General features: G+C 35.4%; 3 protein-coding genes across 4 annotated transcripts in view; 2 read left to right on the top strand and 1 right to left on the bottom strand.

Annotated features, from left to right (window-relative positions):
- The window catches only part of LOC127801089 (calcium-transporting ATPase 4, plasma membrane-type-like), a 41537-nt gene that overhangs the window by 5042 nt on the left and 13848 nt on the right, over nucleotides 1–22647 (bottom strand). The gene's annotated exons all lie outside the window — the stretch shown is intronic.
- Nucleotides 9106–11370, top strand: LOC127801092 (protein IQ-DOMAIN 11-like). Its single transcript, XM_052335944.1, has 5 exons — nucleotides 9106–9588; nucleotides 9668–9994; nucleotides 10159–10353; nucleotides 10436–10567; nucleotides 10650–11370. The coding sequence occupies exons 1-5, from the start codon at nucleotides 9514–9516 to the stop codon at nucleotides 11244–11246; spliced, it is 1326 nt and encodes a 441-aa protein (XP_052191904.1). The 5' UTR covers nucleotides 9106–9513; the 3' UTR covers nucleotides 11247–11370.
- Nucleotides 12140–19981, top strand: LOC127801091 (probable glycerol-3-phosphate dehydrogenase [NAD(+)] 1, cytosolic). The gene is made up of 5 exons (XM_052335943.1): nucleotides 12140–13597; nucleotides 15007–15228; nucleotides 17581–17828; nucleotides 19203–19342; nucleotides 19508–19981. Exons 1-5 carry the CDS (start codon nucleotides 12937–12939, stop codon nucleotides 19626–19628), a joined length of 1392 nt encoding a protein of 463 aa, XP_052191903.1. The 5' UTR covers nucleotides 12140–12936; the 3' UTR covers nucleotides 19629–19981.

Here is a 22647-nt window from a genome sequence, read left to right on the forward strand (position 1 = left end):
TCGACAAATCAGCCCTATATCCGGAGTCCATCAAATCCTTAACAAATCAAAAGCTGTACCAACCTTCCCATTGGCTACAAATGCTTCAATCAATGATGCATATATAGACCGGTCAATCAAATAGCCTTTCTCTTCATCTCCCTAAACAGTTCATATCCTTTCTCAACCCAATTGCCTTTGCATAACCCTGTAATTAGAGTTACATAAGCCATAACATCCGGCTTAACCTGATCCCTTCTCATTTCCTCCCAGACCCTCAAACAACCATCTAAATTCCCATTCGCAACCAAGATACGAACCATTGCTGTGTATGCAAAAACATCCGGTTTACACAAATTCCCCCTCATTCGACTCAAGAGCTCCAACACTTCATTAATCCGTCCTGCGCCACAAAGACCCTTAACCAGAGTCATGTAGGTAACACTCTCCTCCACCAAACCCTCTTCCTTGAAATCATTATAAACGGACATTGCCAAATCCAAATGCCCCGTTCTCACAAGTGCGTCCATTATCCTATTATACAAAAACACCCTCGGCGTCATCCCAAATTTCTTCATTTTTTCATACACATAGTACACCCTGAGACCCCTGTTCGCGTCAGAGTGCATTCTAATCAAAATTTCAAATTGCTTCTCACTGGGCGGCTTTCCCTGCATGTGCATCAACTCAGGGACCTGATCGGCCGCCCGGAACTGATTTGTTCGGTTCAAACAGTAAGCAAAAGCATTATAACAAGCGAAGTCATGTCTGTAACCCTTTTGCTTACCTGCCCAGTGGAAGAACTTGGCGGAGACCCTGGGATCTGCCTGGACCTTGAGGACCTCAGCCACGAGCTTCGGCGTCACGCGACGCAGCTTGTTGAGGTCTGCAACAATGGGGGGACCCCAATTCTTGTGCTTCCGGAAGGAATCGACAATGAAGCGAGCTATGGGAGAGAGGTTCTGGGATATGGAGAAGAACCTCTCTGATGGGGTTTTGGAGGGAGGTGCGGATAGGCTTTCGGGGGAGTCCGGGTCCCATTTTTTGAGGTCGAAATTGGCGTCGATGGGTTGGTGTGATGGGCGGTTAGGGTTTAGTGTTTGGCGGTTGGAGAAGAGGCGCCGCGGACGGTGGGGCGGTTCTGGGAGGGCTTCCGGTGGCCATAGAAGAAGTAGAGCTTGTTGGGCTTGATGGGTTGCGGCTGAGGCGGCATTCGATCTCTATGTTGACGTGCTTTATTTGTTCACTTCTTCGGCTTCTCGTCCTCCGATGTTCATGTCTGATTTGTTCACTTGAAGGGGCTTTGTACAAAGTAGAGCAAGAAATAATCTCTTTCAACTGAGTGAGCGATGCGATAAATTTACAAAGGCAACTTCTTTTTCAACAGTGTCTGCAACTCACAGCGAGATGACCTCCAACCAACAATGGCATGGGAAACCTGGATGGCAGAGGAAACGTTCCTCTGCTTTCTCCTCTTGCGCGAGAACCGCCGTCCATGGGAAAAGGCGGATGGGGACGGGTTTTGCTTGGAGTTGCAAAGGTAACCCTTAATCCATGATTCCATGGCACGGGCATTGTAGATCTATGTGAAACGAATATTTATTTTAAAAAATAAATATAAATAGGATCGAAACAAAATAGAAAACGTTTCAAAAATATTTCTGAAATGAAGAAACGATTCCTATGAGGTGTTTCCGTATAACATAGTTGTAGATTGGGGTTATGTTTCTTAATTAAAAATACAGTAATAATTATAATATATTTTAATATATCTTGAGAAATATATATCTCTTCGTCAAATAAAATTTATACATATCTAAATATATATACATTGTAGAGTGAGAGGAATAAGAGTGAGCAGATAGAGAGAAAGAAGAGCACCTAGAACTAAAATGATCATTTATTTTGGTTTTTAGTGATAAAGAGTAAATTTTGTTATTTTAAAATGTGAAAGTATTTTTTATAATAAGTCAAATTTTAAGGATGATTAATGTAATTTAATAAAAATGCTACTTTACATTATATAATAATGAAATAATAGCCAATAGTTTTCATAATGCAAACGGTTATTTGATGTATTTTAGAAATAAATGTTATTTTGTATTTAGTGTAATACTTTATACTATATATTTTTACTTCATATTGAAGTTTAAGGGAATTTAAAGATTAAGAAATGTTATTAAGGGTTAAAATGAGTCAATTCAAAGAATAATAACTCAAAAAGTTAGGAAAGTAATGAATTAATGATATAAATGATTTCAAAACTTGAAAAATACATGTAAACATGGAATGAAAATAAAGAATTTGAGTTGAGCTCAATGATAAAATTTGATCATAGAATTGTGACAGTATCTTACTGAATAAAATGTTGACCAAAAAACTAAAAATGTAAATAGGGCCTTGGAAAAACAAACTGAACTTGATTAAAGGTTTATTTTTGGTTAAGGATTAATCATGAAATAAAGTTGGGTAGAATAAAATATTAAAAGATTCGTCCTTGTCCAAAACAAGAAAACATTTTAGTTAAAGGGCTTAGATTATGGAGATTCTTAAAATGGATATAACAAATGGACCTTGAAAATTGGACTTGGGAAAAAAAAAAGTTAACAACTTAGCCCCAAAGTGGAAAAAGTAATAAATGCCTGGAAAGATTATTTGGCCATTTATGAAAGCGTTGGAAACTTTGGGGGCCAAATGTAATACAAAGGTATTTAAATGAAATAAAGAGAACATGGAAAGGGTTATGTGAGATAAAAGTAAAGTATATATACGTGTGTGTGGAAATAAAAGACGCTCCAACTGAGAGAAGTAATTGGGAAATAAAGGAGGAAAAAGAAGGAAATAAGAAAAGAATGAAAACAGCGAAAGCAACCGTCGGAGGTGCTTGTTAGGGGGGGCGCCAAGACTAGCTCGCTGGTGATAGGAGTTGTAGCTGGAAAGCTAAGAAAAAAGTATTACAGCTGTCGCTTGTAGTTTAGAAGTCCAGGTGAGTTTTAATCTCAGTTTTCATCTATAGTCCAAGTCTATCGGGAATAAGGAAACTACTAAAGAAGGGAGTCAGGTCATCAGAATCTAGAAAAATCAGAAAAGAAGAAGCTGTTAGTCGGCAGTGGACAATGAATAACACTAGCAATGAGCGGCAATGGGTGGGTATTTTTTGGCTGATCTTTTCTATTTTTCTCAATTTGAAGCAATAATCTCTTTTTGCCTATCCTAAGGACACCTAAGGTGGCTTTGCATATGGATTTCATACGAAATTATACTGAGATTTTGAAGGAAAATGAACTTCTAGAAGCTGTGGCTATTCTGGGCAGTTTTTTGGTAAGTTTAATTTTCAATTTTTGTCTTGGTTTCTCCTTATTGATGAACATAATCTAACTACTTAATGTCCCTGGTTGCTGGTTGGTGCTCGCATGTGGTTAATTTGCAAGAAATAGGATGAAATTTGAAGTTTAGAAGAGATGGTATTCAGGCAAGGAGGTTGTGTGTAATTTTTGTAAAAATTCAGCACTTAATGCAATAACCCCAAACTTGGGTTCTGGAAATGGGATAAAGGAAGACCGCTGGGGTCTTGATGTAGTATTTGTAAAAACTTTTGGGTTTTGTGAGGTTTTGAAAAGATAAGGGTCTTGGTATAATTTTTGTAAAATTTAGAGCCAAGATGTAATTTATGAAAATCAAAGGGTTTTTATATAAATATTGCATGGTTTTGAGGCCATAATCTTGATTTAATAAGAGGTTCGGCATAAATGAAATTTATTGAAGAAAATATGTTAAATATGTGATTTTTATAAGTTTTAAGAGTTGAAATAAGATTTCTAAAAGTTTAAGGATTAAAATGTAATTTCAAAGAATTAAAGGTCTAAGTGTAAGTAAATTTCCAATATATATACTCAATAATAATAGAGTGTTTTGTGCTTTATTTGATAAGAATGTTAAATTTGTGATAAAGTCGTAAATGATGATTAGAAGTAACACGCAAGGACTATCTAAAATGAACACTAGTTGGTGTGATGAATTATATGTTGATTTAAATTATTTTGACACGTTTTAATTATGTGATTTGTATAAAGTTTTTAAGTATTGATATCAATGGACTATTTTGAAAACTTAGTTGATAGGCATATATTCTTAATTTAGTTTAGTAAGAAGACAGATTTATAATATTTTATTTCGAGATTGGGTATGATATATAATAAAGATTAGTGAGATGTTGAGAGGTTAAAACCATAATGTTCAAGCTGGAGATAAAGTGAGAACTCATAATAGTTAATCTAGCTAAGTTAAGTATGCATGACTAAGATAATCCTGAGTCAGACAATTAAAAAATAACACGAAAGAGTTTTTCACGTACATTGATGTTGCACATCCTTTGCATTCATGCATTTGTGATAAACCTTAATGAGTAAATGCATTCATCATTTTCCTCCTCTATTTTCAATAGTTACTGTAGGCTTTGACAATGACAAGATGGCAATTGAGCAATCCTGTAGAAGTTGAGGAGCAAATAGAGATTGAGATATATAGGTGTTGTCAATTCTAACAGAGTTTGAAGGCATGTGACTTTATCATGCAGGTATTATTGGTTTTCTTTGAAATGTAATTGCTACCCTGAGGTTGTGTTAGTTTATTTGAATAATATATGTAATATACGTTTGATATTATTTATGCTTGTCTTTAATTTGATTGTTTTATAATATGTTAGTCAGCTGACCTTGATCACCCCTCCCTCAGGAGAGCTTGTGCTCTGCGTAGAAACTTAGGGTACATAGGAGTGATGTAATATCTTAGTATTTTGAGAATAATAATAATTAATTTTATATTTAAAATATTTTTGACATCAATTAAATATCATAATTGAGAAAACTAATGAACTTAGAATTAGTGGGCTAAGTTGAAAAAAAATAAAGGCTAAATAAATGGGTTTAGAGTTAATGGGCTAGGCTAACTAAATGGGCTTGGAGTTAGTAGGCTAAGAAAGTAGGTTTAAAACTAATAAATTAAATAATAATCTATTTAAAAGAAGATTTAGTGAAAAAAAATAATTAAGGTGACAAAATAATTAAAGATAGTGGATGAAATGATTGAGAAATGTGGGAGACAAAGTAGGGTGTGGAGAAATAATTAAAGATTATGGATGAGATTTAATGGGAAATAATTAAGAAATATGACAAAATAATTAAAAATGATGAGTGAAATAATTAAGAAATGTGAGCGACAAAATAAGGTGTGGACAAATAACCAAAAATAATGAGTGAAATAATTGAGAAATGTTGTAGACAAAGTAAGGTATGGACAAATAATTAAAGATTATGAGTGAGATTTAGTGGGAAATAATTAAGAAATATGAAAAAATAATTAAAGATGATGAGTGAAATAATTAAGAAATGTGAGCGACAAAATAAGGTGTGGACAAATAATCAAAGATGATGGGTGAAATAATTGAGAAATGTGGGAGACAAAGTAATGTGTGGATAAATAATTAAGGATTTTTATTTAGATTTAGTGAAAAATAATTATGAAATGTGACGAAATAATTAAAGATAGTGGGTCACTACAATTATGTTAAGCTTAACTCAACCTTCTATAAATAGAGAAAACTTGAAAGGTTTGAGAACTTAAATTAGAAAGAGAAAAATTATAAGAAAAAAAGATTTGAGAGTGAGAGAGAAGTTTGAAAAAGAGAAAGAAAAACAAAATAGAGAGAGAAAAATACCAAGAAATTTCTAGAAAAATTCTATAGGCTGGGTTTAGTAGTTTGTATGAAAATTTGTGACAAAATGTGTTGTTGGATATGCAAATCGAGATTTTATCGCAATATTGAAGAATACCGAATCGCTCCGTGGAAATGTGAGTTATCTTCAAAATTTTCTTCAAAAATTTTAGAAATATGATAATTATATTTTAGAATTTTTGATGATGAAATTGGAAAATAAATGCATGATTAGTATTTATTATGAATTTTTTTGAGGCAATAGATGCTTGAAAATCAAAGAGAAAATGAGAAATAAATAGAATATGGATTCTGAAAATTATGAGGAAATTTATGGGGCTTAGGAATATGTTTTTAGGAATTATTGTGAAGAGAAATTGAGAAAATTTTATGAGAAGCTATTTATTTCATAATCTGGAGGAAATAATAGGAGAAAATGGGAGAAATTAGAAAAATTAGAGAAAATTATAAATCTGATTTTCTTAAGTAATTATGATGCTCAAGATACGTTAAGGTTCATAATTGAGTATGATTGGAAGTCTGGCGCGAATTTTGAGGCAAAATTATGTTAGGGGCAAAATTATGTTTTTGCAAGGTAAGTGGTACTCCCAACTGAATTTGGTTTTATGAAAATACTTAGTTTGTAAGTAGTTCGATCCAAAATATGATTTTACGTAAATGATTTTATCATATTGTCATGTCTTGATGTGAGTATGTCATGTAGATTGCATTTACATGTATTGATGACAAAGTATGCATATGAGCATGATGAGATTCACGGTCATACGTGTCATGGGTTTGGGATTAGGTACTGGCTCCGTTACTTTGCCAATGGTGCACCCATACACTTCGGTCTGGCAGGGAGACTGGAAAAATGACAGGTAATCTTAAGGTGCAGTCGACCCAAACATGAGAGTTATGATGTTATGTGCATTGCATACATACATGAGTATTAAATGTTTTATATCCTTACTTAGATGATTCATCATCTAATCTGGGTTTTGCCCCTAGAATATTCAAACGTTCCAGATGAAGATAGTAGCAGAAACGAGGATAAATGAGACATGTAATGGCACTTAGCAAAGTGCATGATGAGTTGTATGATCGATTGAACGTATGTTATGTTGCTCATGTATTTAAGTTCTGCCACTTCGAATTCTAAATGTTTGAGAAATGATGATGTAAAACCCTATTTAGGGTTAATGTTAGTTAAGAACTTATGATTAAGTCATGTTGAGAAATTTATGTTCTCGTGATGTAAGAGCTGATTTTTTATTAATATTATGATATTAAGTTCGATTCTAATTTTTGCATTTAATGTTTATGATAATTCTCCTTGGAGATAAATGAATGAAAATTTTGGGATGTATAAGAGCAATGATATAGTTTAGTCTTAGTTTTTAGTAGTATGAAAAAAAAAAAATTATTCCAAAATTACCCTGAGTTATAATGCACTCGGGAACCGGAGCATTACAGGTGAGGTGTTATATTTAGATCTTATGTTATATTAAATTCTATTGCTTTTTTAGAATTTATGTTATTGGAATTTAAGATTATAGATTATTTTGTGCATTTTGAAATTGAGATTCAACCTGAACTAATATAACGTTAATTAAGTTAGGTTAATAATTGAATTTGGTTTCTAATATCATTTTACTAACCCAATCAAAATTGATTCAGTATCCTAATTAATTAATATTAATATTAAACTCAAACGAACTCTGTGGACAGTGGACACCGGGCCTTACCGGCGCCTGCTATGCTATCTAAGTTCCAACCAAAGCATCCTTGTTTTGCCTTTTTCCTGCAAGGCTCCACCGGACAGTTGTTGTCCACTTCTCCTCGGCCCTATCTTTGAGTTGCTTCAACAATGGGTGATAATAAGGCGTAAGGGACGCAAACATACACATGTAGAGAGGGGACATTTTGAACAGTTCATCAGTTATAGTAGCATCATTATTTTTAGTTTAATATATAAGAGAAATATTATAATATTTGAGAGTATTAATATTCTATACAAGAAGATTAAGAATATTTTATACAACACGAGACATCAAGTTTATATCATCGAACTGCAATTAGCACATCCAGAATTGCATTAAGATGGTTGGCAAATAGTCTTTTAAAACCCCCCAAGGGAATGGATAATTAATGATTGATCATTGATCATTGATCATTGAGAGAGAGAGAGAGAGAGAGGTGTTGTTTCGTTGCTCTTTCAGGAAGGTGATGAGTTTTGGTTGGAGACAAGCACAATAGGGTCCTCTCACAGCTGTCCTTCCATTTACACAGTAGCAAAGGCTGCTTCTATCGCATCTTCTAACTCACATTCTCTCAACCATTGCACATTTCCGACTACCCCACACACCACCGGGCCTCTTCAATTATACATGCATGTCGTCATCATCATCTCCTCCTCGCCTTCATTGCTTTTTCAGAAACAGAGACAGAATTCATCTCCTTTTGAATAAAGCCAGATGTATGGAATTGCATGGTCTTGAATAGCACCCACAGTCGCTCTGATCACATGGTATTATATATATATAGCGTCAGCGTAGAAAAGGATTGGGAAAAGCCTAGGCCCCTTATAGCTTACAATCGAACAATCATCTGGTACTTCAAATGACAACCATGGCCGTCAGATCTGCCATGCTTCCACATGCAGATCAGAACTAATTAACCTGCTGAAAGCTAGCTAATATATGGAAAACAGAAACTGCATGCGCATCCTCATCGCTCCTGTGCTAGAGATGGACTGCCATTATCTATGTATTGATGCTATCAACTTTTTTTTTTTTCAAATTAAAGTTCAAAGACATCACTGAAGAGATGGCATTGGCGCCTAAATGTCTACTGCTCTAACCATTGAGATAGAGCTCTGGTAGGGCCGCTTGTGGAGGGCCAGAATTTTCTGCTTAGGGCCCCGAGGTTAGAGGATGGAATTTATCAAAATTTAGTTACAATTATCAAAAGAATAAGTGATAACAATACTTTTAAAAATAAAAACCAGTTTAATAAATCATTTTTTTTAAAATGGTGGAATCCAAAATTACCACATTATTGTGGTAAAAATACTAACTGGGTGTTCTATTTAATTATGCATTTCTTTACAAAATTTCTATGGAAATATAAAATAATGTGTTAGTGCCATTTTCTTTTAAGTATAAATAATCATTTGCGAATTTTTGTTTATAACGAGCTAAATTAGTCCATAAGAGCAGGTGCATCATAAAACATTTTAGCTATAATCTGAAGGTCCATGAATTAGTAAAGATTGTCATTGTTCCGAGGAAGGTTCTCTTTGTCAATTCGAATGACTCGACATTATCTTAGATTTTTGCCTTTCCACCCACATGCCGAGCAGGAATAATTTCCCCGCTGAACAGATAGATGTCTGTGATCATGAAAAGGCATGAATTATTGAAGAACCCACGAAACACATAATACCCACTTTCACTTTCAATGGGTTGCCCTCTCACTCTCATCTCACATCCCATTTCATCTGTTTTGGGGGGATTTCTCTTTCTCTGAGAATGAATTCAAGAAGAAAAGAAAATCTGCTTTTGATTTTCACAATTTTCGTCTTGAACTTGGTGCCATAAACAATGATTCTTCTTCTTACGTTGCACATCTACTTTCCCTGAATTTGGCAAAAGTTGTACACCAGTTCCAATGACCTTTCCCACGCGGTGATTCTTGTTTCATTCTCTCACCCGCTTCCCGGGAAAACAAGCCCGGACGTTCAAATGCCTCCAAATTGTTCCAGAGCCGTGAACAGCTAGCTTTCTTTCTTTTCATCGGCTCCGTGAAGTGATGTTCCCATGCCGAAGATAAGTTGGTTTAGTCGACTACTGAAAAGGATCTTCTCCGCAGAGCCGCATTCAAAACCAGAAAGGGTAAGTTCAGATTTTGCTTCTTTGGTAAAGTAGGTAATTTCTAGACGCTGATACTTGATTCTGTAATTGGTGTTCCAAGGAGAGGAGAAGGAGATGGGGTTTGGGAAGGCTCGGTATCAGAAGATTGGCCTCCGTTTCGGCGCCGAGGAAACGGCGACTTAGAGTAACCCAAGAAGAGCAGAGCAATCATGTCGGTATTCTGGCCGTTGAAACGGAGGCTGCCGCCGAAGCTGTTGACACAGCTCCGCCGGTTGCGGCAGCTGATATTTCTCAACGTGAGGAGGAGAGGCGAGACTTTTCCGGCATTGTTGTTCGAGTCAGTGCACCGGAATTGACTCGGCGGCGGGAGAAGGGGGTTCGGGATCTTGCTGCCACCATAATTCAGACTGCCTTCCGGGGCTATCTTGTGAGTTTTGTTTCAGTTCTTGTCAATTTCGATTTCTAGAACTTTTGACACTCTTGCAGAATACACGTCACGATGTGGTTATATTACACGAGTAATAATTGTAAACGTCTAGACTTCATAGATTTCTTGTCATTTCTTACCTTGTGAGTTTGGGAGAATTGCAGGCGCGAAAAGCTTTACGGGCATTGAAGGGACTGGTGAGGCTTCAAGCAATCATCAGAGGCCGCGCTGTGAGACGCCAAGCTATCACCACGCTAAAATGCTTGCAGTCCGTTGTGAGTATCCAATCACAGGTCTGTGCAAAGAGATTTCAGATGGCGGAAGGAACCTGCAATTTTCAGGAGAACAGAACCCCAAAGGCGAGTTCAAAATTGATTCGAAATTTACTAGCGCGGTTCATTCTTTCCATAGATCTAGTTGTCAAAGGATTTGAATTTGCAGACTGATTCGCACAGTCAGAGGAGATGGGACGACAGCCTCCTGACGAAAGATGAAGCAAATGCCCTAAGTTTAAGCAAGAGAGAAGCGGTTTTCAAGAGAGAGAGGATCAAGGAATACAGCTCGAGTCACCGAGTAAGTTCTTCCACTTCTTTCCTTCTCCTTCAAATTTTGCGTTCTAGTTTCTCCAAATTATTGAACCTAAAAATGTTTACAGAGATCAACAGAATCAGAACAGAAGAAGGTGAATGGAAGATTGAGATACTGGCTAGAGCAATGGGTGGACGCACAGTTATCCAAAAAGTCGGACACAGTTTTCGCTTCAAACGCAGGAACCAGAGACGAATACAGAGAACACCTCAAGCTGAAACATCTCAAGACACAATACCGCACAGAGGAGTTCCGCGGGTTAGGGTTGGATTCTCCGCTAAGTTTTCCGAGAAGATCATTTCATCACAAGAAACAGTGGTCCGTTGGAGACGACAATGGCGTCGAAACCTCTCCCGTCGTTCCAACTTACATGGCGGCCACCGAATCTGCCAAGGCGAAAGCAAGATCGGTGAGCTCGCCGAGGTTGAGAGCGACGTGCTCAGACGTTGGCTCTGAAACCAATTCACCGTACAAGCACAAATTCTCGCCGATATCTTCCATAAACAGTGAGGTGACGAGCAGCAGCAGGATCTGCAACTACAGTGGCTTTCAACAGAGATCTCCAAGCTTTCGAGATCTTCCAGGTCCACTCAAATTAACAAGAAGTTTGAAAGGTCTCAACTCTGAAACTCCGAATTGGCATCGAAATGTTGCCTCTAGATGAACCAAAAGTTGGTAGTGCAATATGCCTTGCTATATATATAGCCTGTAGATTTGCTCCGGACTGCAGTTAAATTATAATCAATATGAGTTCATATATATATTTGTTTGGGTAACCTTCGTTAAATGATTAACAAATATTATATTAACATAAAATTAAAATCCTTTTCAAGATAAAATTGAGAAGAAGTATTTTAAATTTTTTATCAAATTGTCTGTTAAATTTTTTAAAATGTATTAGAGTATATATATATATATTATTTTTATTTAATTTAAAAATTACTTAAGAGAGAGAAACATAGAAATAATAAAAATTTAGAATATATTTATATTTAAATTTTTTAATTTATATCTTAATTAATAATAGAATAAATAAATAAAAGATTGAGATGACGTTAATTAATCTGTATTTATATCTACTATGGTTAGGATCATGTTATTGATATTTTTTGAATTATACAAATGATAAAAATATCCCTCCATCTTATCGTCTTGGGTGAGGATATTTTAGTAATGTATTTCACCACTTCGTGCTTGAATAAGAAATATTTTAATTATATTATGTAGTAAAAGATATAAATTATGATGTATCAATAATATTTTATTTATAATTATTATAATAAATTTTTATAGCTATTACAATAAATCTTTAATTTATTTAAACAGCTTTAGATGAATTTATTAATATTTTAAGAGTAAAATATTAAATTATAATTTATGAAAAATAGAATTTGGCAGAACAAGTACATCTTCTAGGTCGTTGTGGGGGGTGGTATGACTGTTGTATTTTAATATTTAAAGGTAATTGTGATGGGGAATGGATACTTGTAGACATGTTAAATAAAGAAAGAATTTATTATTATTATTATGATAACTTGTGGGTTAAATATTGCTCCATCAGATCATCAGAGTATCAGTTGCTCTTTGTTTTGCTCTTTCGTGCAAGCGAAAAGAATGATAATTCATCACTATCTCAGTTTCTTAGAGTCAAACCCATCACTGTTTATTTGATCTATTTCCTCAAAAACCCAGTCGCCCATATCCATTTCTTCACGCCTAGTTACGATCCTCACCTTCTTCGCAATGTGCACTCTGCGTGAAGGTTTTGGTTCGGAGAATTTGGCCGGCGCCGGCGCGAGATCAAACCGTCTTGGACTTGGAAATTCCATCGCCGCCTCTTTGCACTAATCGACAAGGCTGCGCTTGTTTCCTGCGTTATCTTCGAGATAGAACCTTTTTGTTGGCGGCTTGTTTGGTGGGGTGGTTTACCCAAGTTCGCTGGCGGAGTTTCCAGAGTTCGGTCCTCGCGAATGTTCATCCATTCTTTACATTTGATCTTTGCCTCTTTCTTTGTGGTTTTTCTGTTCTAGTAAGTTTTTGAAGGAGACAGGTAGAGAATTCGGAGTCTCGACGGCTGACTGGGGGAGGTTCTTTGGATTCTGATGAAAAACCCAAAACTCAAAACCCAAATTATGATCTCGTTATGTTTTGGTTATTTAATTTGCTAGCTTCAGTTTTGTGGTAGGGCCAAAACCCTTATGGAAAACTTGGAATTTGGGCATTCTGGAATGTGTTTATGATCTTGAAAATTTCTCGAGTCAGTCCCAACTAAGCGTTTGCAATTAAGGGCGTTTGTTGTTTTAACGTATTGTTGTTGTCTGTGAATAATTTAAGCTGATTGCAATTGGAAGAATATGGTTGAGAATACAGAGGGGGCAACGAATAATATGCATCCAAATGGTTCAATTCAGAACTCAAATGGGTCCATAGAGAAAAAGGTTGATGACCTTCGTCTCCTTTTTGGCAAGGCTGATGGCGATCCCTTGAGGATTGTTGGGGTTGGGGCAGGTGCCTGGGGCAGTGTTTTCGCTGCAATGATGCAAGATAGCTACGGTCACCTTCGAGACAAGGTCCAGATTAGGATATGGAGAAGGGCTGGAAGATCGGTTGATAGAGCAGTTGCTGAGCACCTATTTGAGGTAATAAACTCGAGGGAAGATATATTAAGGAGGCTGATTAGAAGATGTGCATACTTGAAGTATGTGGAGGCAAGATTGGGTGACCGGACACTATACGCAGATGAGATTTTGAAAGATGGGTTTTGCTTGAATATGATTGACACCCCTCTTTGCCCTTTGAAGGTTGTCACCAACTTGCAGGAGGCTGTGTGGGATGCTGATATTGTGGTGAATGGCCTGCCATCAACTGAAACCCGGGAGGTGTTTGAGGAAATAAGTAAGTATTGGACGGAAAGAATTACAGTGCCGGTGATAGTTTCTCTGGCAAAAGGTATAGAGGCTGAATTGGAGCCCGAACCACGCATCATAACACCCACTCAAATGATCAATCGAGCAAGTGAGACCTCACTTCTTCTCCATCCCTTCTGTCTCCAGTTGATCTGTTCTTTTATAGTTCTTTACTGTTCGTGTGCCTGTTTTTATATGTTTAAGGTTCTTACATCCATTTACTTAATAAGTATTTGTTTGAAAGTGAGTGGCTCATGATGGCGACATATAAATTGATTGTTACTCTGCTGATTAATTCATGCTTTACAATATAGCTTTTATTCTTCTGTCAAAAACTAAAACTTCCACCGTTCTTCCCTTCTTTTTCTGTATAACATGGGAAGAAAATTTATTGTTATTTTGGTGACTTAAAACACTATATCTGCAGATAGGCTGCTCGTTTAGCACTAATGGCTGATATGTCACTAATGGCTGATATGTTGCTCACGTAGCACTTATAAAACTTTATTAACAGCATAGAAGTAGGGGGTTGGGGAGTGGGAATTCTACAACTCATATGTACTGGTGTACCCTAATTGCAAAAGCAATATAAAACTCTACAGAAAATTCTATACATCCCAGTGAGGGTGGTAGCCCAGTGGAACCTAGTGGGGTCTATGGGATTACACCTAGGAGGTTATGATTCTGACTTGTAACCTTGTCCTCCCCTTCTTATGTGGTAGTGAAGGAAAGCTTATTTGTTGCAGTAGTTTTGTAACGTAAACAATGTGAGGGACATCTAGTCCACTTGCATCATTGGTTAGGGTGCATAGTTCTGACTTGTCTTGATCTTCCCAAGACCTAGTAGAGATACAAGTTGCCTAAGTCTCACATTGGTGAAGAGTTAACTAGCTGTTTCCCTCCTTACCTCTTTCTTAGAGCATGCAGACCCTGACACACAAAATTGTGTACACCAAATCCCAGTGTTTCCATTCTCCATGAAACTGAAAAGGATCCACATCCCTCTTACTGCTGAACATTGAATGAGTGGGTGATCCTTGAGTATATCCTCTCATATACACCTACTGCAGCAAGTAGGAACATAATCCTATACCTCAGACACCATGGTTAGCTATTCCAAGCAAACCATCCTTTCACAGGTAGGACTGATAAAAAAAAAATATATCCAAATAGAATGAATAAGGATAAAACAAAAGGAAAGAAAGGAAATCAAATGATTTACTTTTTTCTCATCTTTTGATGATTCATTATGCTAAATAGTTAAGAGTTCTCCTACCTGCAAAATTTATATAATATCACATGCCAATTTAAAAGGATTATACATTGTGAAGTAAATTATAAATGTGCCATACTGCTATTTTTATATTAACTGCAGATGTTTGTTCCTTTGTTGATGGATTATGTCTTATCTAAGGGGGGGAATATTGATAGTACTGCATTAGTTTTTCCTTGCATTTTCTATTTGTTTATGTGTTAAAAGATGCATCCCCCGTTCCTGAGTATTATAATGATCTGCAGCTGGAGTTCCCATGGAAAACATTCTCTATCTTGGGGGACCCAATATTGCATCAGAGATTTACAACAAGGAATATGCCAATGCACGAGTATGCGGATCCGAAAAGTGGAGGAAACCTCTTGCAAGATTTCTAAGGCAGCCTCACTTTATTGTGTGGGATAATGGTGATCTTGTCACTCATGAAGTTATGGGTGGTTTAAAGAACGTTTATGCCATTGGAGCTGGTAAGGTCCACTATCTTGACTGTGAAAAAAACATTGAGCAGGAAAAAACTAGTAATCTTACTTAAAATTTTGTTCCCCTGTCATTCTGCATTAATTAATGTCCTAATTCATGAAAGAATTAGATCCATACACTGTTGCTTAGTATTGGTATTTTGATGCATGCAGTAACCAGCTATGGTTTCTCTAGGATCCTGTCTTTGGAAAATCTTAACATCATTGATGAACCAAAGAACTTCCCCCTCTCCTGTGGGATTGTTCACTGGGAAATTTTGAAGCCAAAACATAACTGCCACGTACATACACATAAAGTATCAGTAAGACTTGAATCTGCCTAATAATATGCATGTTTAATTGCTTAAATGGTATACATAAGTTTGCTATTGTGCCAATTCATCAACTCATGTCATATTGATAATAATAATCTTATTTAATTTTTTTAATCTTGAAAAAACCATCAACGGGTATTCAAGGCCCATTTAGCTCTCACATGTATAGAATCAAGAAGAGATGATTGAAGTCCAAAATAAAAGGGTGAAAATTGTGGCACCAAATCAAAGACACCAAGAGCCCATCTTGAGTCTTGTTAGCAGTTATTTTTTTCCCTGTATGGCTTGACTTCTTGCAGAAATAGATAACTCTCCTTCCTCTTGCTTAGAACTATCCCTGAATTAGTACAATATTTGTTAACAGTCTAATCTAACACAACAAGAATGTGCATAAGTTTTTATAACTACTTAAAAAGCAAATAATATAATATTTTTAAATATTATGTCATCATAACTGATTTTGAGTTTTGTAGATAAATAAGATCATGATCAATCAGGCCCTTTTATTTGAAAGAAAAATTAGGGTCATGCCTTTAAATTTTAAGGTGTTAATTTAGAACTATACATAAATATGAAATACTTTTTCCCATTGGACCTTTTTGTCTTTTCCTGGTTCATACCCTTCCCACCCCATGTATGTACATAGCTACATATAGACATGCATATAAGACTTGAGAAAATGTTTCCAAAATCATTTTCACCTCTCTCTAAACTTCTATGGTAATCAACAACTCTCTCTAAACCTCTATGGTAATCAACAACGAGAAATTGTTGATTGCATTGCACTTAAATGATCAGTACCACTATAAAGTTCTTATTTCCATGCCATGAATTAATATTTCCGGATTCCTGATTATTTGATTTTGAAAATACTGTCATATACAGATGCTTGGAAATTAACCGTTCATGATCAAGGCAGCCACTTTGTTTAGTTTGTCCTAGGTTTGGGTCTATATTGATCTCGCCCTTGCATTGGCAGAATTTGTTTCTTGTCTATGGGAAGTTTGCAACCTTTTTTAAATATATAGATTATTGTCTTCAACTTTTTAATTGTTGACTTGTTCTTAAAGGTGTTGTATCATATTAAATTCTTATAGAGTTTTAATTATTGTCCTTATGTGTGTTTGTGTTTGCCTTCTGGTTGGTATCTTGCGCGATATGTTTTGTTCTCATCTCCTTTTGGGGAGAATTATATCATTGAAGTAGCCAACAATAGGGGCGTCAACAGTTTAGATTGGTCCGGTTCTATAAGAATCCAGTAACTGAGCCATTTTTAACTATTCCGAAAAAATAAGAACTGTAACCGAACCATTATATATATAAAACCAAACCATGACCAATCCGTCACACCGAACCGGTTTCAGTTCTATCCAATTAACATTTAGTTTCTAAACATTTTCGCAAAATATGAAATTACAAACAAATTTGTGAATTAAAATAAACCCATAACTTCATTAATGTTTCAAGTCTTGAAGTAAAAGTAGAACAAAATAATTAATAGACTATCTCATCAAATGAGATTACATCAACCATTTAGTATAGCAATAATGCATAAAAGTTTAGAAATAAAAGAGTTTATGAATCTCGCTAGGTTCTTTGGAAGTGATACTATTTATGCATATGTGTATATATATATATTTAAAAAATTATAATATATATATATATAAGTATAATATCGGTTCCGGTTCAATTCGAACCACGGTTTGAAAAAAAAAATCAATAACCAAACCAAATATATCAGTTCTTCATTTTTTAGAACCAGAACCTAACCATTGAACCATATAACCAATCAAAAAGGCACAGTTCGATCCGGTTTTGTCCGGTTCACCGGTTTGTGGATATTTTTGGACACCCCTAGCCAGCAACGAACTAGTAGTCCAGCATGACAGTCCTAGAAAACAAAAACTAGCTATTGCTCTTATACAATAGTTTAATCAGAATAATCATGGTTAGAAAAGTTTATTTCATTGATTTTGTAATCTAGTCTTGGAATTGTTACATTACCTTCTCTAGCTGAATTTCACAGGTATGGTAGCAGCTCTGACCAATGAGAGTGCCACCAGCAAATCAGTATATTTTGCGCACTGTACATCAGAGATGATATTTGTTACTCATCTGTTGGCTGAAAAACCGGAGAAGCTTGCAGGTCCCCTGTTGGCTGACACCTACGTAACCCTGTTGAAAGGTCGTAATGCTTGGTACGGCCAGAAGTTGGCTAAAGGAGAACTGACCCTTGATATGGGTGACAGCATCAAGGGGAAGGGAACCATTCAGGTATATATCTTGATTTCTTCAGAATTATTTTATTAGAAGAGTGAAAAAAACTTGAGCCCCAAAATGAGTGAAATTTAGTTCAACTAAAATCAAAGGTTATTGTCAAAGGAGAGAGAAAAGCTTCGAGCTCCTTCCAAGTGCATTTGCCTTTTACTTGCCATTTTGTTCTTTCACACTCGCGCTATTGAAAATATGAAGACACTACAGAGAAATATTTGGAGCAGATGTTAAAGACATTTCCCTTTTTATTTGCATTTCTTCTTCTTCTTCTTCTCTCTCTGTCTCTTGTTGCAGCTCTTGTTTCTAGGAGACAAATAAATGTATTTGTATTATGTCAGCCATATGGTCAAGGCTTTTAACCGTACAGCTAAATTTTCTCTTATTTCAGTTTTGCCCCTTAGATTTATTCCTCTCTTGAGCACCCACATGTGGCAGGACTCAAGAGAAGAGAGATAGGTAATTACCAACAAGAAGAGAGTTGTAGTAGGGAGACAAACTCCAAGTTTATTGAAGGGAAAAATAAGGCTCTTGTTTTGTTTTATCAAGTATGACCAGAGGCCCAATGCTTATGAAAAACTCAAACCAAAATGCTTGTGCCTATGGCATCTAGGGAGACATTATGGTGAGACACTCTGAATTGTGGTGGTGACATCACTTGCATGGATTTAGGATGTCATTATCTTTGTAGGAATGTGAGTATAGGATAAACCACCACTTTCATGATGATTGGCCGTGCTCTTGTTGTGGCTGATCAAGGAGAATCCCTCTAATGGAGTGCAAGGCCCTCTGGCTAAATCCATGTCTCAACCCTCCAATTTACAAGTCCCTAAAAGTGACCGAGGCCTTGCTTGAGTCTAGGTTTTAGGGCCATCCTCTACAGCAAGTGATTGATGAGTCGCCAAGATCCTCTTCTAAAGGCCTCACCTCTGCATAGTTGAGGGGACATATGGAGTTTATGGCGAGCATGCTTATATTAACAGACTTGTGGAGAATGGAGCACTTAGATAGAGAGTTTGAAGGCTGACAATTCTAGCAAGGAGTTATAACAGCCAAGTCCTATCAGCAAGCTGATAATCTCGTGATAATGATTTGTAGGAAGGGTACTTACAGTTACACTGCTGTCCTATAATACAAGAAGAAGGTGCTCATCCACCGACTGAATAGCTTGTTAAGAGAAAGAGGAACTGTCCAACTGTAGGCTTTTTTATTTGTTTCAACTGGTGTCCTGGTATAAACACTGTGAGATGACTGAATTAATTTGATTTATCTTGAATATATTGTTGAAATCTCTACTTAGGGCATATCTTTTTTATTTTTCATGTACATCTGTTCAGTCTGTCTTAACAAACAATGTTAATTGTCCTTCAATTGCAGGGAGTCTCTGCTGTGAAAGCATTCTATGAGCTGCTCAGCCAGTCCAATTTAAGTGTTCTACATCCAGAAGAAAACAAGCCTGTTGCTCCAGTTGAGCTTTGCCCAATTTTGAAGACATTGTATAAAATACTAATTACAAGGTATCGAAGTTAACTTCTCTCTCTCTCTCTCTCTCTCTCTCTCTCTCGTGCGCGCACGCCTGCGCACACAAATGTTTTATTAGATGATCAAGTTTGTTTAGGGAACATGATGGACTTAAAAAAAAAAAAAAACCTTAATAACCTTGAATCCATCTTGATCTTCAGGGAGGTTTTACCACAGGCCATCCTTCAAGCGCTGAGGGATGAAACAATGAATGATCCTCGAGAACGCATTGAGATAGCACAAAGTCGTGTTTTCTACAGACCCTCCCTTCTTGGGCAGTAGTGGCCCTGACTAAAGATGTCTGCTCGAACTGCTGCGGCGTCTGTATTTCATCGCGGATCAGCAGAAAACTCAGTAAGGTGACCTTATTTTACAAGTTTCTGCAGGTGGACATATTGTTGGAGGAACCACCACCAGCAGCAGTTTGGAGAAAAGTGCGTTGCGCTCTATGTTAGATTTATTTTTGTTGCTTTGTCTTTCTAATGTTCATTCTATTATTAATTGTGGACCTGCCGGTAGTGTTGGAAAACTACTTATACCTCTTGGCTTATCAACACCATAGTCTAAAGTTTCTGCTGTTTGCGGCACAAGGAAGAAACAAAGAATGTTAGCAGCAAGTGAACAAATTAGTTTTATTCAGTGATAATATTGTGTGAGAGCCCAGTGTGCAGCATTACCATTGATTGAACCGTCTCAAAACTCTCTTAATGGTCTTGAGGGGTGGAAGAGCTTTTTTTACCCCTCCTTGTTCTGTAACTGTAACAAAACAAAGAGGAGTAAAAACGAGAATTTTACGCTCTCCGATTATCAAATTAGACTATTTGGAAAAATAAAATTACATCAAATTTTAGTATTATGAAATCTTGTTAATAAAGTTCTTAAAAAATGTTTTTTATGTATCTTGCTTAAAAAATAAAATTTAATTATGTTGACAAGATTTGAATTCACCTCTAATTAATAATTGATTATTTAAACAATTTTATCACTGTCAAATTTTGTTTTGTTTAAAATTTTATCTAATAAATTAAAAATAATAATATCTTTTATTCTACAAAATAGGAAGACTTTTCATCTATTTTGTAATGGAAAGTTTTTCTTTTTCTAATCATTTTGAAGAAAGTCAATCTTAGAGAATGAATCATCCCATTCTTTCGTAGCAATCAAACACACTTCTAAAACATTTCACTATCTTGTCTTTTCTTTTTAGCTAGCTCTTTATTTTACCTGACTAAATGCAATTTTTATCTTCTCTCTTAGGCCATCTCCAATGCAAGGGCTAAATCCTCTCTAAGTCAAAATTTGAGAAGGAAATTGTTGAAAATGATCTCCAATAGGTCTCCCTATCTAGGGACTTTTTCTCAAATTTTTATGAAATTTCAAATGGCTCCATACAGTTGAGGAGTGAAAATTTGCTCTTCAACTCTATTTCTCCAACAGCTCTTTGTTGTTGACCCTAAAATTTGAAAAAGACATCGGCAATGAGCTACAGTGGTGACGACGAGAGCAATGGTGGCCAGGAACAGTAGCAACATCAGCGACTATTGGCGGCAACGACCAACAGCAACGATGAGTAGAACGACGGCCAGATCTGATGTCGGTGATGAGGACTAGGTCGTCTTCTTTAAGCTGAACGAGGATCAGATCAATTTGTGTATGTGTATATTTGAATGAGGATCAGATCGATATGTATATTTATGTGCAGGTCGGATCAATTTGTTCGATTGTTTGGGGAATATTTGGAAAAATTGTTTGGGGATTTTTTGTGAAATTTTTGTAGAATTGATCGATTTGTGTATTTTTTGTGTATTTATTTATTGATTTATGTATTTAATTATTGATTTTGTGTATGTTTATATTTGATTATTTTGTGTATTTAATTAATTATTAATTTTGTTTATGTGATTATTTTGTATATTTAGTTATTAATTAATTTATGTATTTAATTATTGATTTTGTGTATGTGTTAAAATTATAAATGAAATAAAATAAATAGAATTAAAATTTATAAAAATAAATAAAAAGTGAAATAGATAATATAATAAAGAATGTGGGTTGGAGCACACATAATTTTTGAGACAAATTAAAAATAGAGAATGATTTATTTATAATAGGGGTGTTCAAAAAAATCGGTGCATCGCGGAAATCGGCCAAACCAAACCAAATCAAACCGAACTGATCGATTTTTTTTTTTTTGCGGTCCAAAACGGTTTGGTGGTTATACAAACCACACGATTTGCGGTTTGTATGGTTGGCGGTTTGGTTTAAAACCAAACCGCCCAAGAAAATATAAAAAATATATAAAAAATATATTATTATAAAAATTACCCCTACAACCCTTATTATTATAAAAATTTTATAATAATATATAATAAGTTTATAATAATATATAACTATTATAATTACCAACAGATTATAATAATTTATAATAATATATAATTATTCTTTCTAATATTTGTATATTATATTATATGTTGTTAATAGTTATTTTTAAATCGCGATAAATTATACCAAATCAGACCGCAAATGCGGTCTGATTTGATGTGGTTTGGCCGCACCAAAATCAGACCGCGGTCTGCTTTGATCAAAAAATTACACTAGTGATTTGGCTTGTTAAAAATGGTTTAAACCGGCCAAATCACATCATGAACACCCCTAATTTATAATAGTCGTCCACCCTCTGTCTCACACCCATAGAGTTCCTTCATATTGGTTTCTCACTCTGTTTTCTCATTCAATGCATTTACCACCACTGATATATTTTCGTGCACCTTCTGTCTCACTCACACCCATCGACTTCCTTCATATTGGTTTCTCACTTGAATTAGATCCTGTATGGTACTATTTGCTTGGTTTTTCACTTGAATTAGAGTCTAGAGAGGCTGTGTTTGATATTTATTGGGTCTTTAAAATATAATAATTATTTTTTTAAGTTTTAGAAAAGTATTTTTTTTTTCTTTTTCTTTTTCTTTTTAGTGAATTGTTTGATAAAACACAACTTTACCCTCAAACCATATATGCTTCTCTAAAAATACAAGTTAAATAGCTTTACAAAAAAAATGAGAGACTTACCTACCTTTTTATAAAAAAAAAAAAAAAAAAAGGAAAGCTGTTTATAGTGGATTTTATATTTATTACTTATTTTTAACGCTTGTAAGTGCAATATTACATTTATTTATCAAACCATTTTTATAAACACAGTTTTCTCAATATAATACAAAAAGACAAATAAGCGCTTAATATTACAATATTCAATACCCAAACATAATACAATATTAAATAAGCTCTTACTTAATGTTATTGA

This window comes from Diospyros lotus, chromosome 5 (genome assembly GCF_014633365.1).
Source record: "Diospyros lotus cultivar Yz01 chromosome 5, ASM1463336v1, whole genome shotgun sequence".
Classification (NCBI taxonomy): domain Eukaryota; kingdom Viridiplantae; phylum Streptophyta; class Magnoliopsida; order Ericales; family Ebenaceae; genus Diospyros; species Diospyros lotus.

Excerpts from the sequence above, each read along its gene's own strand:
- LOC127801092 (XM_052335944.1), top strand. The coding sequence starts at position 9,514 with ATGCCGAAGATAAGTTGGTTTAGTCGACTACTGAAAAGGATCTTCTCC. Across the intron at positions 9,995-10,158 it reads CTGCCTTCCGGGGCTATCTT|GCGCGAAAAGCTTTACGGGC; the intron begins GTGAGTTTTGTT and ends GGAGAATTGCAG. Across the intron at positions 10,354-10,435 it reads AGGAGAACAGAACCCCAAAG|ACTGATTCGCACAGTCAGAG; the intron begins GCGAGTTCAAAA and ends TTGAATTTGCAG.
- LOC127801091 (XM_052335943.1), top strand. The coding sequence starts at position 12,937 with ATGGTTGAGAATACAGAGGGGGCAACGAATAATATGCATCCAAATGGT. Across the intron at positions 17,829-19,202 it reads AGGGGAAGGGAACCATTCAG|GGAGTCTCTGCTGTGAAAGC; the intron begins GTATATATCTTG and ends CTTCAATTGCAG. Across the intron at positions 19,343-19,507 it reads TATAAAATACTAATTACAAG|GGAGGTTTTACCACAGGCCA; the intron begins GTATCGAAGTTA and ends CTTGATCTTCAG.